General features: G+C 50.6%; 1 protein-coding gene across 1 annotated transcript in view; it reads right to left on the reverse strand.

Annotated features, from left to right (window-relative positions):
- SLC6A11 (solute carrier family 6 member 11) overlaps nt 1-18,135 on the reverse strand; it is a gene marked incomplete at its 5' end in the record, with an annotated part of 170,682 nt that overhangs the window by 9,162 nt on the left and 143,385 nt on the right. Inside the window, 3 exon segments of the mRNA XM_014589129.1 lie at nt 2,216-2,353; nt 5,849-5,961; nt 14,248-14,372. Coding sequence (XP_014444615.1) covers nt 2,216-2,353; nt 5,849-5,961; nt 14,248-14,372 — 376 coding nt within the window.

The raw sequence follows: 18,135 nt of genomic DNA on the forward strand, positions 1-18,135 counted from the left end.
GAAAAAAAGTGAAAAAACCCCCCCCCCCCCCCCCGGGGCTTGGCCATGCTGCAATCCCTTCTCCATTCTCTTCTTGGGATTTCGGACATGCATTCACATGCACCTGGTGTGAGTTTTAAGCTGCCAGGTTCAGGACTTGAACCACGGTCGACTATGTGGGAATCCAGCGATGTAGCCATCATGCCATCTGCTGGTCCCAGAGTTACATTTAAGACCACCCTCCTTCCCAGTCACTGTCCTTCCATGAACATCACACATTAGGAAGAGAACGGAGAACCCAGGCGCAGCTTTTATCGAGCACCAGGCTCTGTTTTGACTGCTCCTTGGGTCTTAATCCCCGTTGTTCTTCGTGGTGCAGTTCCAAGGCAGGCGCCCTATGCTTTGCCCCACTGCTCGTCTGGAGAAACGGACGCGCAGAGCTCTGAGAACGCCTGCTGCAGGCCACCCAGTCAGCTGGCCGAGGGCTGAGCCGTGAACCCAGGTGGTCTGTCCACCAAGCCCAGACTCAACCACCCATGCTGCCTCGGTGGAAGATAAGAAATTTGTGGCCTATTTTTCCCCTCGAGCTGAGCCTTAAACGTGTATAAACGAGGAAGAAGATCCTGCCAGCAATTACTGGGGAGGCTGGGGCCGACACAGCGCACTGGGCAAGTGGAGCTTCCAGGGCACGGCCGCTCACAGATTCTGCCCCGTGAAGGCGGAGGGCCGGCCTGCAAAATCCAAGTGTCTGCTGATCCACACAGTCTTGGTGGCTGCAGCGCTGGCTCCCTGGTGGCCCCCGGGGGCCACGAGGAGCACCCTGAGCAGATCTGAGGCCTCAGGCAGAGGGTGGGTGGGCATGGGAGACTCTGTGAGCTGGAGAACCCCCTCCCACCGGCTGCAGCCCCAGTGATGCTCACAACAAGGCTTGCAGTCTTGTACCCCAGGCCCTGGCCGGCTCTTTAATGCATCAGGTTAACCCCCCAATTTGCATGTGACAAAAGACTCTACTTTGCATAATTAATCAGCGCTTAATGAGGTTCTGCTGCTGTGCTGCCCAGTTTCCCGTGTGGGGAGAGGCGAGGTGCAAACCAGGGAACGCCCGCACCATTCATTTGCTCAGAGGCTGATTGTCCCTCTCATTAATGTGACAATGACTAGGAGCAGTAATCATACCAGCCCCTAGGCTCCGAGCACCCAGGCCTTGAGGTGGCTCCAAGGGCACCAAGCCAAAGGAAGGCCAGCCCCTGTCCTTGCCGCCCTCGCTGCTGTCTGAGGCAGGCAAGAGCTGGCTGGTCATGGCATGTCATAAAGGGTCACAGGAGGCTGAGCTTGAAACAAAGCGTGGGGGTGGCGGCATGGAAAGGGAAGGCAAGCAGAGGAGACTTCCTGGAGGAAGTGGCAGTAGAGTTGGGAAGTGGAGGCTGAGCAGGTTCAGCGAGGTGACATCAGCCCAGCCGCTTTCTAGGCCACCTCAGTATCACATAAGCAGCTTTTCTCGACTCTGAGCTTCCTCATTTCTTTCCATGTCTCCTACAAAACCTCTTCTTGTCCCTAGGCGACAGATTTTGGTTACTTATTTATTTATTTTTTTCTTTTTAAATTAATTAGTTTCGTGCATGTGGGAAGAAAGAAATCTAATCTCACCTTCCCAAGGAAGTATTTATTAAACAAGAGGGTTGCAGGAGGGGAGAGAAACATGGCTTTATGCGACGGTCATAGTTTGGGGGTCCTGGAGAACCTCTCCCAACCTCTAGGCCTCGCAGGGACAGCTAGCAGAGAGGCGCTCGCTGAGGGCTGAGGCTGGAGCACGCAGCACCTGAAGCTGTCCACTGTCATCATAGGGGCCTCTACTCAGAGACATCCCGGAAAGGCTGGCTTGGAACTTGAACTAATGACAGTTTCAAGGCTGGAGGCTGACACCGTCAGCCCAGAGGTTATCTTAGGGATGCCTGAACAAGCCCAGAGTTGCCCTCGGGAGTTTCCTCCCCTCTGCAGAAACAGCAGCTGCCTTCCGCTGGGCATTTGCACATCCACGCTTCGTGCTGAGGCCTCAACGAGACCTTTGGTTCTCAATGACCCAGTAGGAAGAGGAGTGAGCCGAGCAGTAGAGGAGGTTCTAGGCCTGCCCGAGGCCACGCAGATAGTCCACACGCAGCGCTGGGAGTTGATGTCAGACCCACCGAACCCAAAGGCATGCACGTAACCCTGATGCCACACCAGCCGCATCGCTCACCTCGGTTAACATCACCAGGCCCAGAAAGTAGGAGACGACTGACAAGGCAAGGATGAGCAGCTCACGCCGGTAGCCCCTCCGGAAGACCTTGGGGTACATGTCCACCACGGCGGTCACGAGGCTCTCTACACACACGAACTGGGTCGGGGGGAGATGCGATGGTTGGAAATCCACCAGGAGACTGTTCTCAGTGGTCCTGGCCCTGGGCGACCACGGCAGGCCTCATTTTCATTCTCACACTGTCTACACCACCAGAGGGCTGAGAGTACAACCATAATCCCAGCCCCAGCAGAGCTCCAGGGTGCCCATTTCTCAGAGGGGGACACTGAGGCTCAGAGAGGGGAAGTGACCTGCCCACGGTCACTCAGCAAGAAGGTCGCACTCAGTACTTGAACTGGGGCCTCCAGACTCCAAGTAGAGTGTTCCTTCCCTCCCATGCTGCCTGTCACATGCCACCGTGCTGGGCCTTTTTCTGGAATCAACAATTTATTGTATATTTATTTATTTATTTATTTTGCCCTAGGGTGTATGTTCTCAATGGAAAGAGACAGAGAGAGGGAAAGTGAGACATCATTCCCCAGGAGGGATGGCTGCGTGGCCATTTTCCTTTGGGCATGCACGCACACATGCCTGGTGTGGTTTTTCAAACCGCTGGGTCCAGGACGTGAACTGCAGTCAACCATGAGGGAGTCCAGCACCTTAACTGTCATGCCATCTGCTGGCTCCTGGAATCAACAATTTAAATGAGACCCAGCCCTGCCTTGGGGGCAAGACCTGAGTCTCCATGGCTGTGCTGGGAGTGCACTGCTCTGCTGGAGGCGGGCCCTGGTCCCCAGGCTGTGACAGCTCTCCAGTCTTTGCAGCTGGGGAGCAGGTGCCCTTCTGCTGGAGGGAGGCCAGGGAGAGTGAGCCAGCCACCAGCTCTGCTGCTTCTGCCGTGCGGTCCTTGGGCTCCAGCCGAGCTGAGCAGGCACCGATGGCCAAGTTTGCGCCATAAGCCTCAGTACCGTGTGGTCAGTGCAAGGCCAGGCGCGCTGTGTCAGTCAGTTCCTATCCTGTCTACACCCAGTCCAGACCTAACATGCCGATGACTCCCTGCTCTGGTTCACACTGGGGTCATCTCCTGTGTGACCCTTCTCCTGACTCCTCCTTGCCTCCTGTAGAGAAAGCAGCCTTTCCGTCTCCTCCAGACCTGCTTGTTTATACCCGTGTCCTCAGAAGAAGGTTAGTGCTGGGGGCAGGGCCTCCATCCTTTCCATCTATTTCCAGGGGCTAGCATAAGGCTCCTGGCGCAGAGGAGAAGCTCCGAAAATGTTTGTTAAATGAATAATTACACTGATGGTATCAGCAAACGCCCAGGGCCTGCTCCATGCCACGCTCCGTTCTAAGCAGATAATATATGTTAATTTATTTCATCTCTGTGTGGTATGTGCTATTATTATCCCTATTTTGTAAATGAGGACACGGAAGCGTAGGGAAGTTAAGCCCGAGGTCACACTGGCATTAGGTGGCACAGCCTGGATTTGAACCAGGCAACCGGGTCCCGGAGGCTGGGCCTTAACCACTGTACCTCACTACCTTGAGGGAAGGCGGTAGGAGGAGCAAAGGGTTCTTTTGCTGGTTATGTGGGAAGGCTCCTTCCCTGGAGCTATTTCCTGGCCCCAACTGCTTTCTAATTCACTTCTACCTCTTCTTCTTTTTTTTTTTTTTGGAGAGGTTTTTGCTATAGGGCACGTGCACTCGCCAGAAAGAGAGAGAGAGATGGAGAGACAGAAAGCAAGAAATCACCCCCCAGGGGGGATAGCCACGCCGCAATCCCTTCTCCATTCTCCTCTCGGGATCTTGGGCATGCACACACACACACCTGGCATGAACCACACCACCCCTGCCAGGGTCCAAAGCCATTGGGTCCGGGATTCAAACCGCGGTCGGCCACATGGGAGTCCAGCGACATAACCATTACGCTAACTGCTGGTCCCCACTTCTACCTCTCCTGAAAAGGAGTTTCCGTCGCCATTGTACGGGGAAAGGGAAAAGTCCAGAGTGGTGGAGTGAGTCTCCTGGAGCCACAGAGCGGGCCAGTCATGAACCCTGGGCTCCAAAGCCTTGTCTGCCAGCCTCCAGGCTGCCCATGCTTTCTCCAGGGTCCCCAGAAAAGAGAGGAGATGGGATCCAGGGCATACTGCTTATCCAGGACGGAACGCATGCACTAAGTGGCAGGGAGACCTGGGTACCCGTTCCAGCCAGTCACTCGGTATCTCTGAGCCTCAGTGTCTGCCTCTGTGAAAGGGGCCAATGAGGGGCCTGCAGCCACGTGGTTACTGTGCCGGGGAGTGGAGGACGTGGCCCAGGCACATGGCAGGGGCGGTGCGCTTGAGTTATCGGCCCCGTGCCAGACCTCTGGGCCCCGGCCCACATGCCGGCCCCAGGGACTTCTGAGCTGAGGCCCATGCCCCCACCCCCTCACCAGGCAGGCCTGTTCTGTCACACACAAGCCGCTGATCCTGATCCCTCGGAGGCCTCTGCCGGCGACAATGAAAGGGAAGATTATAAGCCGGAAAAACCGGGGCCACGGCAGCGACGCCGACGAGCACAGCCGGTGCCCCGGCGGCACAGCTTAACCGTATCTGGGAAACCGCTCAGGGGACGATTTAGCTGTGGCTGGGCTGACAGCCATGGGCCTGGGTGCTAAGGGGCTGCACAAGGTCACAGGTAGGGAGAGCAGCCCCCAGGCCAGCCTGGCACTGTCCTCCACAGGCTGCGGGGGGCATCCTGCGACGAGAGCCAGGAGTGCTGGAAGCCCGACCCGTTGCCCGTGCCACCTTGCCAACACTGGCCTCTTGCCTGCATGACCTTCTGTCCTCGGTCGCATTGACCCACCAAGGGACCCCATCTGATGGTAAACGGTAAGCCACTGGCTTTGGCTGGGATGTATCTGGGGCTCAGAGGGAAACCGGGTGTGACAGAGCAGCAGGGCCTATGACTGGAGCCGCGGGATTCAGGCAGGGAGACCGAGGATGGAGAGGCAGGTGAGCTTAGAGCCTGAGAAGAGGTAAGTGCACACGCACCTGGGTGGGAACGGGGAATGAGTGCATGGGGTGGGGGGTGCTAGTTCGAACCCCACACCCTTCACTGTGAAGGCGGCTGCCCAGTGGAGCTGGGTCAGGCTGAGCCAGTGGAGGGTGACAGGTGTAGAGGCAGCAGGGGAGTGTGGGGTACAGACTTGGTGCTGGGGAGCCAGGGGGCCTGACGCAGAGCTGGAGGGAGGAAGAAGAGCTGCTTTTCTATGCCCCTAGGTCCTGAGTGAGTTGGTGGGGACAGGGACGTGTCCCTTGATCACCAGGAACCACAGCCTGTTCTCACTGAGCCCACTTTTCCAGGTCCTGGTGGGGCAGGAGTGGTTTAGCAAAATGGAAGGACTTGGTGAATTCAAAACCTGACTGGGAGCTGGGAATTCTGACTGAGGAAAGTGTTCAGGAAGGCTCAGAAGGACCCCAGCGGGTGTGGTTGGAGTGACTATGGAGCCCACCCAGTGGGCCCAGGGCCGGGAGGCCGCATCCAGGGTCGGGAGCCGGTCCCAAGAGCAGCGTCGGGCCTCCCTGGCCTCCAGCCCAGTGCCCACCTCCCCCTTACCTGGCTGTCCAGGCCCAGGAAGATGAGCATCATGAAGAACAGGGTGGCCCACAGTGGGGACAGAGGCATCATGGTGACAGCCTTGGGGTAGGCGATGAAGGCCAGGCCAGGGCCTGGATGGAAGGGACAGAGAGAACCACTGGGTGGTATCCAGCCCCTTATTAACCCGGTGCTCCCTCTATGCCCCCAGCCGCACCCGATCCTCACCAGATTGCTAGTCTCCTGGCTGTCCCATGTGGTTGGTGTTATTCTAACACTCATTTTGCAGATGAGCAAGTTGAGGCAGAAAGAGGTAAATGAAGGTCTGGGAGGGCCAGGATCGAAACCCAGGTCTGTCTGACCCACGGACCTTCCTTTGGATAGACCTATCGCTATAGTAAGCACGATGGGGTGCGGGGAGCAGTTTATTAAAATGCGGATTCTTGGGCAGACCCAGAGCTTCTCCATCTAAGGGGCAGTCAAGATCACTTGGTCCATCTAAGGTGTACCCGGGGGTTCTCCTGTAGAGAGTTAGGGGTGCAGGTGTGGAGAACGGCTATTCCACCCAGACTGCCTCTTCCTCTGGCTCTCCCCTCACTTCCCAGGTCCACACTCAAACCTTTTTGTTAGAGGTTTTTGCCTCCAGTGTACACTCACTGGAGAGAGACAGAGACAGTGAGAGAAAAAGTGAGAAATCGTCCCCCAGGACAATTGGCCATGCAGCAATCGCTTCTCCTCCATTCTCTTCTTGAGATATTGGGCACACACGCACATGTGCCTGGTATGAGGTTTAAGCACCAGGCCCAGGACTCGAACCGTGGTTGGCCATGTGAGAGTCCAGTGATGTAACCGCTACACCATCTGCTAGCCCCAGGATGAACCTTCTTAATGTCGGCAGAAAGATAGCTATGATTCTAGCCCTGTACGCAGTGGCCAGGAACATAGGCTCTTACAGCCCGATTCTTCTGTATTTTACTGTGATCTATAGCTCTGTTTCCTAAGCCAAAAAAACAGGAATAACACAGGTCTACCTAATAAGGCAGTTTCGAGACTTCAGTGAAATAATGCAGAATGTGAAAAGCACTTAAAAAGGTAAATATTACATAGACATTGGTTCTGATGATTTGTTTTTCACTTTGAAGGGCAGTTGTCTTTAAGTTTAATTTATATACAATAAGTACCCATTTTAAGTGTATAGTCCAATAAATTTTTAAAAAGTGCTTACACTGGGCTAGCAGGTGGTGTGGTGGTTGAGGTGCTAGACTCTCACATGGCAGACTATGGTTTGAGTCCCAAACATGGCAGCTTGATTTCTCACTTTCTTTCTCTCTCTCTGGTCAGATTATAAAATAATAATAAATATAATTTAATAAATATTCCTTAAAACAAAGCTTACACTCAAACAACCACCGTTATCAAGGTGTAGAACATTGCCCCACCTGGGACTCCTCCACAGCCTTTCCACCTCCATTTCCCACCTGCATTTGGTATGATCATTGTTGTGATTTGGTTTTCACCTTAGATTAGCTTTACCCATTCTATTGGGTCATCGGAAAAGCCATGACATAGTCATGAAGTCATAAAAAAAGTCATGATTTTTCCGATGATCCAGTACTTAGGAGAGGAATTGCTGTGTCATTAGACAACCAAATGTTTAACTTTCTAAAAAATGATTTCCAAAGTAACTGGCATTTTACAGTCCTAACAGCAAAGTTTGAGCTTTCCAGTGGCTCCACATTCTTGTCAACACTTGCTACTATCAGTCTCTTAAACTTAGATACTATGGTGGGCATGAAATGTTCTATCAGCACGGTTTTAGTCTGCATTTCCCTGATGACTCATGATATTGAGTATCTTCAAATGTTTATTGTCCATTCATCTATCTTCTTTGTGAAGTATCTGTTTGAGTCTTCTGTCCATTTTTTTTTAATTGGGTTGTCTCCTTTTTATTGAGTTTTAAAGGGTGTGAATCCTTTATCAGAGGAGTATTACAAACATTTTCTCCCAGTCTGTGGCTTGCCTTTTTGTTTTCTTAATGGTGTTTTGTGAAGAGCAGAAATTTAAAATTTTTCAATTGTTTGCTGCTAGTATATAAGAATTGCAATAAATTTTATTTATTGCCCTTTTACACTGTGACCTCATGAAGTTCACTTACTACTTTTTCTGTAGGTTCCTTAAGATTTTCCACTTGATCCATCATCTTGTTTATGAATACAACTGTTTTTCATTCTTTCCAATCTTAATGTTTTTCATTTTATTTTTTCTTGCCTTATTGTACTCTCTAGGAATTCCAATACCATATGAAATAAAAGCAGAGACAACAGACATCCTTGCCTTGTTTCTGATTTTAGAGGAAAACTTTCGGTATTTAATAACTAGTAAATTAACATATATTTCCCAGTTTTTCTCCTATGTCCTGTTCCAATATCCAGTTGAGAACTCCATGTTGCACTTGAATGGTTGTATCACTTTAGTCTTTTCCAATCTCAGTTTTTTTTCATGTCTCTCCATAAACTCGGTACTCACTTTGGCGAGTACTAGTCTTTATTTTGAGAATGTAGGGCATATGTGCTTGCTGAAGAGACAGAGAGACAGAAAACAAGAAATCACCCCCCAGGAGGGATGACCGCGCCACGATCCCTTCTCTTCCATTCTTCTCTCAGGATCTTGGGCACACACGCAAACATGTTTGGTATGAGTTTCAAGGCGCCGAGTCCGGGACTCAAACTGTGGTCAACTATGTGGGAGTCCAGCAGCGTAACCATTACACCATCTGCTGGTCCCTGCAGAATGTCTCTTAATGTGGGTCTGTCTAACGTTTTCTCATGATTAGACTGAGGTTATGCTGGTTTTTTTGGGGAAAGACAAAGGCAGCAATACTGTGTCCTTCTCAGTATCATATCAGAGGGTACATGTCAATTGATCGTTATCCCCCTTGATTGCTTGGTTTAGTTGGGGTCTGCCCAGTTTCTCCATGATGACAACACTCTTTTCCTCTTTGGAATTCTTAAATATCTTGGAGGGGGACTATTTTGAGGTTATGAAAACATCTTGATCCTACTCAAACTTTTACCCATTGATTTTAGCATCTGTTGGTGGATCTTGCCTGCAACCATTATTCCTATGGTGCTTGCCTAATGGTAATTTGGAATGCCTCTCAGTTCTTCTACATTTATTAACTAGAATTATCCTGGAAGGCACATCTGTCCCTTCACCTTCATTTGTTTGTTTCATTATTTATTTATATTAGTATAGACTTTGGGTTAGTTAGTGTATTCTCTAGGTCATAACCCACTGCAATCATTATTTATGTTGCCGTTCTAATGGTCCCAGCTTTGGTACTGGGAGTTCCTTTAGATTGTTTCCTGTGCCATTTCAATATGACTCCATCTTGTGTTTGAGCACTCTCTAATTTTTTGGCACCACAAAAATGTAGCCTCATCCTGTTCTGCCCCAGAACTGGAATCATCTGCTTCTTCAAGGAGATCTGGTTTCTTTTACTGGAGAATGGTGTTTAGAAACCAAGCTCAGGGCCCTAGGTGTGCTTGTAACCAGAGTATCATTGCCTATAGTCAGTCTTCCTTGGCACAGAAAGCTAGGAGATCTACGTATATTTACTCATACGTATACGCTCATATATTCCTATATCTGTCTTTACAGACATTAAAACTGTGAGCTTTAGCACAAAAGGAGTCTCCAAAAACATCGTAGAAAATACGTATTATGAAAAAACTATGTGTGGATTTCAAAAGTGTACTGTATAAAAATAAACTTATACCTTAATTCCATGAACTTTTTTTTTTCTTTTAGAGAGATTTTTGCTATAGGGCATGTGCACTCACTGAAGAGACAGAGAGAGACAGAGAGACAGAAAGTGAGAAATCATGCCTCAATCCCTTCTTTCACTCTCCATTCAGGAATTTGGGCATTCATGCAAATGCATCCAGCCTGAGTTTTAAGCCACTTGGTCTGGAATGCATACTGTGGCTGACTACATGGGAGTTCAGCAATGTAACCATTACATCGTCTGCTGGTCCCTTAAAAATTAAACTATGGGAGCCAGTGGGTAGTAGAGTGGCTAAGGTGCTGGACTCCTACATGGTCAATCATGGTACGAGTCCTGGACCTGGTGGCTTACAAATTATGCTAGGTGCATGTGTATGCATGCCCAAAATCCCAGGAGGAGAATGGAAGAGAAGAGGCAAGGCCCTCACCTCAGGGGGGCTGATTTCCCACTTTTCCTCTCACTGTCTCTCTCCAGCAAGTACATGCATCCTATAGCAAGAAACCTTTAAAAATTGTTTTTAATTGTAAATGGGTATTAAAACTGGTCAAAGACTTTTTAGGATCTATGTAAGGTAATCTTGTGATTCTTGTTAGTTCTATTAACATGGTATATAATATTCTATTAACATGGTATATAATATTAATAGGTTTTCTTTCCCTTCCCTCCCCTTCCTTTCCCTTCCCTCCCCTTCCCTTCCCTTCCCTTCCCTTCCCTTCCCTTCCTTGAATTAGTCCTGGTATAAATCCTTCTTGACCATGGTATACGACCTCCTTAAAGTGATTTTGGATTCTGTTTTCTAGTATTCTATTTAGTATGTGTCTATCAATATGCATGAGTGACATTGGTCTATAGTAGTATTTCGCTATATTGTTTTATTGTTTTTTATTCGATCTAGATATCAGCTTTATTTAGGTTTCCTGAAAGGAGTTAGGAGGTTTTCCTTCATTATATGTTCCAGAATAATTTATAGAATACTGGCATTATTTGGTCATAGCAGGTTTGTAGAAATCTTTCATGAAACCATCTGAACATGGTGATTTTCTTTTTTCTTTTTGGTCAAGTAATTCCTCAATAACATTGTCTATTTCTTTGATGAAAATTACATTACTGGGACAGCTGGTGGTGTGCTGGTTAAGGATCCCACATGAGCCACTGCAGTTCGAGTCCCAGGCATGGCAGCTTGAAAGACGCATCAGGTGTGTGTGTGTGTGTGTGTGTGTGTGCCTAAAATCCTGAAAAGAGGGAGAGTTGGAGGAGAAGGGATTGTGGTGTGACCATCCCTCATGAAAGGTGCTTTCTCACTTTCTTTTCCTCTCACTCATTCTGTCTCTGGTGAATGTATGTGCCCTTTGGCAACATTTTTAAAAACTGCATTGTTTAAGCTTTCTAAATCAAATACAGTCACTTTTGTTAACCTGTATTTCCATAGAAAAATATTATTTCATGTAGGTTTTCAAATGTATGTGCAGAGAAGTCTACAAAGTAGTGTCATGATTAAAAACAATCCCTACCACTTCTTACTTTGCTATTTGGATATTTTCTCTTTTTTTTTTCTTGATTGGTGATTTGTCTATTTTAGCTTTTTAAACAAGATTTTAATTAATTAATTAGTTCTCTGCTCCACTTGCTTTTTCTTTTTTCTATATTGTTTTCTTCCTTATGATTTCTATTCATCTGATTGGTTGTTTTCTTGTTTTTCAAATGGATTCATTTTCAGTCCTTCATTTTTTGTATTGCTACTAGCACACTTGATCTAATTGTTTGTTTCTATCTCTTCTTTCCATTTCCCTTCCTTTCTGCTTTTAGTTGAACCATTTCTGCTTTGTGACAGTATGTGACATCTCTTCATTGGTCTCCCTCTTCCCCCTTGGCTTTGGCCTGAAGGGTGCAGTTAGATACTTGCCAGTGTTGGCTATCAATCCTTCCTTGGAAGCTTCTGCTTCTTGTGTTGGGTGAGGCTTGTCCTCTGGTTGACGCCCCCAAGGGCTGGATGAGTGCAGAATGCCCTAAATTCTTATAAAGTGAAAATGGATTTTCTATGGCTTTGCTATTTGAAGAACTCTTGGGTGGATATTAAATCCTTGATCCGCACTTTCTTTTTGTGAATTTTTAAGAGATGCTTCTCCATTGTTGCTTTGTTTTTCTGTGTGTTGGTTTTGAAAAGTACGAAGCCAGTCTAAGCCTTTTGCCTTTATAAGTTATTTGATCTTCCGCAAACCTGGAGGGTTTTATCTCTGCAAGCTCAGAGTGTTACTAGGGTGTCTTGAGTTGATTATTCTGGGTAAGTTGTCCCTAGTAACGGAAGGGTCCTTTCACTGTATAGATTCAGCTCTTTATCTACTTCTGAGAAGTTCTCTTTCATTGTAGTTTTCAGATTGCCTCTACTCCTTTTTCAAAACTCCAATAACATGAAATATGATATCCCCTTTGCCTGTATTCCATTTCCTCTTTGGGGTGGGGGGTCATTTTTACTTTGTTATTTAACGTCGCTGCCATTCACTTGGTTGTTCTCTGACTTTCTTTAATGCTCCTTATCGAGACCCTTCTTCATTGGACACCTTGGAACTTAATCTTGATTTCTGAGATAATTTTTGTCTTTTCCTATTCTCCTATTTGAAGCGTACAGTGAGCAGGGGGATGGAGGAGCCAGAGCATGGGTTCAAGAGCTGGCTGGCCTAAGTCCCAGCTCTATCACTTTGAGCCTGCGCACCTCATCTCTCTCTTTCTCTCGTTTTTTGGTTTTTGTTTTTTGTTTTTTTGTGGATGAAGGAAAGTACAGCTTTATTGCAAAGCTCAAAGCAAGGAGAGCAGGCAGCTCATGCTGAAAAGACCCAGTCTCCCTGAGATGTTCCCCACAGGCATTTTTAAGGGCAAAATTAGAGGCAGAGGTCCCAGGCGCATGATCAGTCCAGTGATTGGTTCAAGAGGGCGTGATCATCTCATGGGCATTCTTGATTGGTGAGGCCGTAGATAATCAAATTTCTCTTTAAGTGTCTGGAGCCATCCAGCCTGGAGTCTTTGAGCTCACAACCAGCAGTTCCCAGCCTATAAAACATCTTACATACTGAAGTAAGAACCTTATCTTCCCTTTAAGTGAGAGTTTGAGGTCAAATGGCCCTCATTTATGGTCCCTGTTGGTCATGATCATAATCAAAAGTCTGAAGACTTACTTTTTATTCTGGGCCATTACAAGAACCTTAGAAAATACATTAGGGGTGGGGGTCCTTGCTCAGTTTCAGTCCCCTGTATTCTTAAGGAAACCTCTCAATCCTGAGGGAAAATGAGCGATGACCAATCTGGCTGAGTGGGGATGTAGTTTCACAAAAGTGCCATTTCCGAAGGATGAGCTAAGGGTCAGGTGAGATCTTGTGCGAGTCGGTTTCAGCCCGGAGTAATTCCCCAAGTGAGAGCTTTGGCTGCATGAACTCCCTCTGGTCTAGCTCTGGGACCCCTGCCTTCAGCAGGGGCTGTCTCTGTGTCTAACGAGCATGATAAAGAGGAAGGGGGACTCTGAGGGACCATGAAGCAGAGCTCGGGAATCTGCTGCTTTCGTGCCCATGCCCACTGGCCCACCTTGGTGGTGGGCTGAAGGGGTGATTTTCTGACCGTGCATCCCCAAAACCCAGCCACCCCAGGACCAGAGCTTGCAGGGTGACAGTGTGGTTGTCCTGGGGAAGGGCACAGTGACTCGCATGGGGCAGATGGGACCAGGGAGGCTGGACCTGCAGTGCTGCTATTGCCCCACTGTCCTGCTGGACATTCCTGCAGGTGAGAAGCCTATTCATGTTTATTTGAGGTAAATCTGACTCCACTTGCCATGTAAACACAAACCATTTGTGTACGCTTCTCCATACACTGATTTATTTATTTATTTTTGGAGATTCAAGCACCAAGTAAACCAAGGGAAGCTTTTCACCATCCTGCACCACCCTGCTCCTGGTGGGTTCCATACAAACACATGTCAATCTGCATTCACGGCCGTCACACTCGCAGTGCATCTAGAACACAGGAAGGGAGGGAGGTACGCCAAGCAGAGGGAACAGCATGTGCAAAGGCCCTGCGGTAGGGGCAGGTGTGTTATGTTGAGAATCACTGTGGTAGGGCAGAGTGAGCCTGGGGAATGAGGTGTGGGGTGAGACTTGGGGAGCGGAGCAATATGGGGCCTCGCGGCCAGGCCAGGAGTTTGGCACTAGGAGAAGCCACAGAAGGCTTTTCAATACAGGCCACATTCAGATTTGCATTTTGAAAACACACACACACACACACACACACACACACACACACACACACCAGGGGACAGCAGTGGAGGCAGGAAGTTAGTGACAAGTTCACGCAGCCACAGCTGAGCGGCGATGGTGGTCTGGGCCTTGGAGCTGGGAGAAGTGGGTGTAGTGGGCCATTACCAAGAAGGCAGAGCCCACAGAACCCGAGGACGCTTGGCTTCCAGAAGGAGGAGGTGTCAACGTCCCCTCCCAGGCCACACCCAGGACCCAAGGTTATGGATAGAGCGGGGTAGGAGTGCGTTTCCTGAGACCCAAACCTCGCAGATGACTGAGCTGAGGAGGAAGATCATGCTTTGTTATAACAACTGCCCGAGGCTTCCCGGCTCCCCCTGGGCCTTCGGCGAACTCACCCGACTCTGCCACCTCTGCAATGGGCACCCCCTGCTCGTACGCCATGAAGCCCAGGACCGAGAAGATGGCGAACCCGGCCACGAAGCTGGTGCCGCTGTTCAGGCAACAGAGCATGATGCAGTCCCTGTGGGGAAGCAGCAAGAGGCGGGCAGGTCAGCGTGGGTGGGACGGTGCGGACCACGGCATCCTGCACCCGAGCGCGGCCACGGCTGTCCTGAGCAGCTGATAGGGCAGGGAGGGCTCAGGCAGCTCCATTTTCCTGATGGAGAATTTGTGCTTCAGAGAGCTTAGGTGGCTGGCCCGTGGTCACACAGCACCTCCTGCATTTCCAGAGGATGAGGTAAAATGGACCCAACGCATGGAAAAGGGATGGGAAGGCAGGCAGGTTGGCACATGGGAAAAGGCGGAACTGGTGAAAAAATACTTGGAGACAGGGTGGTACTCCTCCATGTCCTGGGTAAGGGACGCCAGGAAAAGCAAGAGGGTGGTATTCCTGGGAGCTCAAAGTGAGGAGGGCGGGAGACACCTCTGTGTGAGAAAGGGCTGCCTCTCGGCCAGGGGTGCAATTGCGCTCTGCACTCCTGAAGCTCCCAGCAGCCTCCAGGGGGAAAGACTTCATGGTGACACCTGTCCTGGCCAGGCTAGTACCCGAGCAGTATCTTTCAGACTTCACTGCTGTCTCGGCTGTGCAAGGAGCAGCCTCACTCAGGTCAGACCCTGACGGAGGTTACCAGCTCAGGGGCTGCCCTCCACTCTTGGGGAGGACTCAGCGGAGAAGCAGCAGCATCAGCCCACAGTCCAGGGAACCAGACTACAAACAAAGGAGCCTTGTCGTGATAGAGAGCCCGGTGCCCTCAGGTCCCAGCTCCTCCACTGCAGGCTGGGCACCCTGCCCCTGAGCACTGGGTCTGCTTGTTACACAGCATCTGAGTGGCAGGGCTGCCTGATGCAGGTCCCATTCAAGATCTCTTGTGGTACTGGCAGGCCTGACACCATCAGGAATGAGCTTCTCTGAACCTCGGCTACTGCAGAGCCTGATGTGGGAGGGGTGTGTGATACATGTCGGTGCTCCGCTTTAAGAGGAGGGGCCCCCAGGTGACCTGGTCCCAACTCCTGCCAGAGTCTGACCGACTTTCACAGCATCCCTGCAGGGCAGCTGGCCCCGCAGACTCGCCAGGGAACAGGAGCTTGTCATCGCTTCAGTCCTGCGTAGGGAACTTCCTCATGTATAGAATCAGAATCCGCCGCTCCTGGTAAGCTTTTGCTTTGGCCTCCTGAACAGTCTGGAACAACTTCAGGCCTCAGTGATCTGAGACGGCGGCCCCAGAGTCCTTCAGTTCTGTCCTCCCAGCTAAATGTCTCAGGCCCTTCCGAGTTTCTCCTTGCGCTTGCGATCTGCACACACCACAGCTAATCCCGCCCCTCTTCTGTGAGCCCATCCAGGGCTGAACGGGCCTCTCACCTCCTCTCCTCCTGACACCATACTTTTCATAACGCAACCAAAGGTTACACGAACACGGTTGGTGATCGTGACACCCAGCTGCCTTTTAAGGGTACAGTGAAGAGAGCAAGGGCGTGGACCTCCAATTCTCCAGGTCATATTTTTTTCTTTGGGGCTATCAGTGTCTGGATAGCAAGGCGCTTGGGTCTTTTGCCAGATCACGTCATTTCGGTAAGAAACCACTCCCCCACCTTCTTTCTGGGGGTGGAGTATATTTCCCTGCCCCGCTGACTTGGGAGTCAGACACATGACTTGCCTTGGACACGAGATGTTAGCAGATATGACACAAACAGAGGCTTGAGATGTGCAGAGATGACTGGACTTGTCCTTTATTGTTTCTGTGACTTTCCATGAGAAGAACTTCCCCTGGGGAGCTGCTGGCCCTTCAGTCCAGACCCCAGAATATGTACATGTGGTGCCAACCTGAGCCGGGCTAGGGCCCTAGAACCAAGTTCCCCAACCTACAGCCTGAAAGTGAGTTCCCCCAGTGGCCCTGAAGTCTTGTGAACAGTACAAGCGAAAGCTGTGTGGTCAGCCCCTGAGCACTGGGTCCGCTTGTTACACAGCATCTGCGTGGCAGGGCTGCCTGATGCAGGTCCCATTCAAGATCTCCCGTGGCACTGGCAGGCCAGATACACCTCAGGGCTAGGTCTTCAAGGCTGACTTGCTTTTGCTCCAAAGGAAATTCAGCTCAGCTCAGGTGAGGGCAGAGTGATTTCCAGGCTGGGGTAAAGCTGTTCCTCACGCCTGCTTCCTGCAGTCCGAGGCAAAGTGGCCCTGAATGAGCCAACAGCAGGAAAAGGTGGCTGGGGAGAAAGCTTTTTCTCTACCTCGTCTACTTCCCACAGCTCTTGCATCATGCTCCAAAGACCATCCTTGCATTAGGCTCAGAGAAGGGGAGTCACTGCTCAAGGTCGCACGGCCGGTCATTGCTGAAGTTGGGAATGTCAGTCCAGATGCCCCTGAAACCAAAGCTCATGCTCTTCCTCAGAGCTAAACAAAACCGATGCACCCTCCGAAGGAAGACCTCCAGACCCTGACTTTTGGACAATTATCTCTGGGCATCCGTTCGGTGTTGAAAAGCAAATATCCCTTTTTTCAAAATCCCCATCTTCCCATAGCCTCTCAACTGACTTTCTCACACCACAGACAGGAGCAGGGACAGATACTCCAGAGATCCGGGCTCTCTCCCAGCCTTGACCTGTCCCCCGGCCCTGCCAGGGACCCGCGCCTTCCAGCAGACGAGCTCAGAGAGCTCAGCAGCGTGTCTCTTGCCGTGAGGACTTCCCCTGCTTGCTGTCTCCACGCCTTCCCCTCCAATTCCTTCCCTGGGCACTGCGAGGCACCTCCTAGGTGGAAGGCTTATGTAACGTGTGCTTTGAAGTCTGCGGGAGCTGAGCTGGGCTTTTAAGACCTCCGGGGCTATTATGCTGTCAGCAGAGAGGGCTCTAATTTACTCCGCTGAGTGGAGAAGACCCACTTGCAGAACAATTTGGAAACGGAAATAAAACCAACCTTTGGATTTTGCAGCGTCACCCAGGGGATTGGCTTTTTCTCTCATGATAAGAAAGAAGAGGAAAAAATGAAACAACAATGGCCTATTGGACAGGAGAGGTGCAGGGATCCCCGGTGGCCAGCATGTCCCCCTGTAGACGCAGGGGGAAGAACTGCCCCTGAACCAGATGCAGCTGAGTCAAGGCCGTGAGTGAGGACAGCAGACGAGCGAGCCTCCTCATCCACTGCACGGTCTCCTCGCCCGTCATGGGGAGCCTCCTTCTTAGTTCCTGGGCGAGTCCTAGGGACGCAGCGGAGAGCAGGAAGCCCCCGCCTCTGTGCTCGTGGAGCTGCAGCCTAGCTGGAGGTGACCTGAGAGCCCCATGCATTGCAGGCACAGAGGGCCTGTGCCGACCGCCAGCTACTGACCCCCGGGGTCATGTGCAGCCCTAGCTGGCGGCCTGCTACGGGGCTCCCAGCCAGGGCCCTTCTCCTCCTCCCCTGGTTAGCAGGGCTGGTACGCCCTAGGCTTACCCCAGCCCCTCTCCTCTCTGAAAGCCTGGGAGATAAAACGGGTCACACACAAGCGGGTCCGACCCATCATCTCTTTGGCATCCGTTTGTCCAGCCAGACCCAATTATCTCTCAGTTCAAAGACCCCCAGGAAACACAGAGCCCACTGCCCCGTGGCACGCTGGCTCCCACGGCAGCTCTTTCTGTTAGCACGCTGGAACCACCCACTTTGACTTCCTCTGTGCCTCAGTTTCCTCAAACTCCAAACACTCCAGGCGGGATCTCCCACAGTCCACGGCAGCGTCTCACACTCGGCAGTGCTGACTTCACACAGCGGTCGCCAAGCGGGCTTCCAGAGAGGTCAGAGCAGAGAGCCCGAC

Source organism: Tupaia chinensis, unplaced genomic scaffold (assembly GCF_000334495.1).
Source record: "Tupaia chinensis unplaced genomic scaffold, TupChi_1.0 Scaffold000333_1, whole genome shotgun sequence".
Taxonomy (NCBI): domain Eukaryota; kingdom Metazoa; phylum Chordata; class Mammalia; order Scandentia; family Tupaiidae; genus Tupaia; species Tupaia belangeri.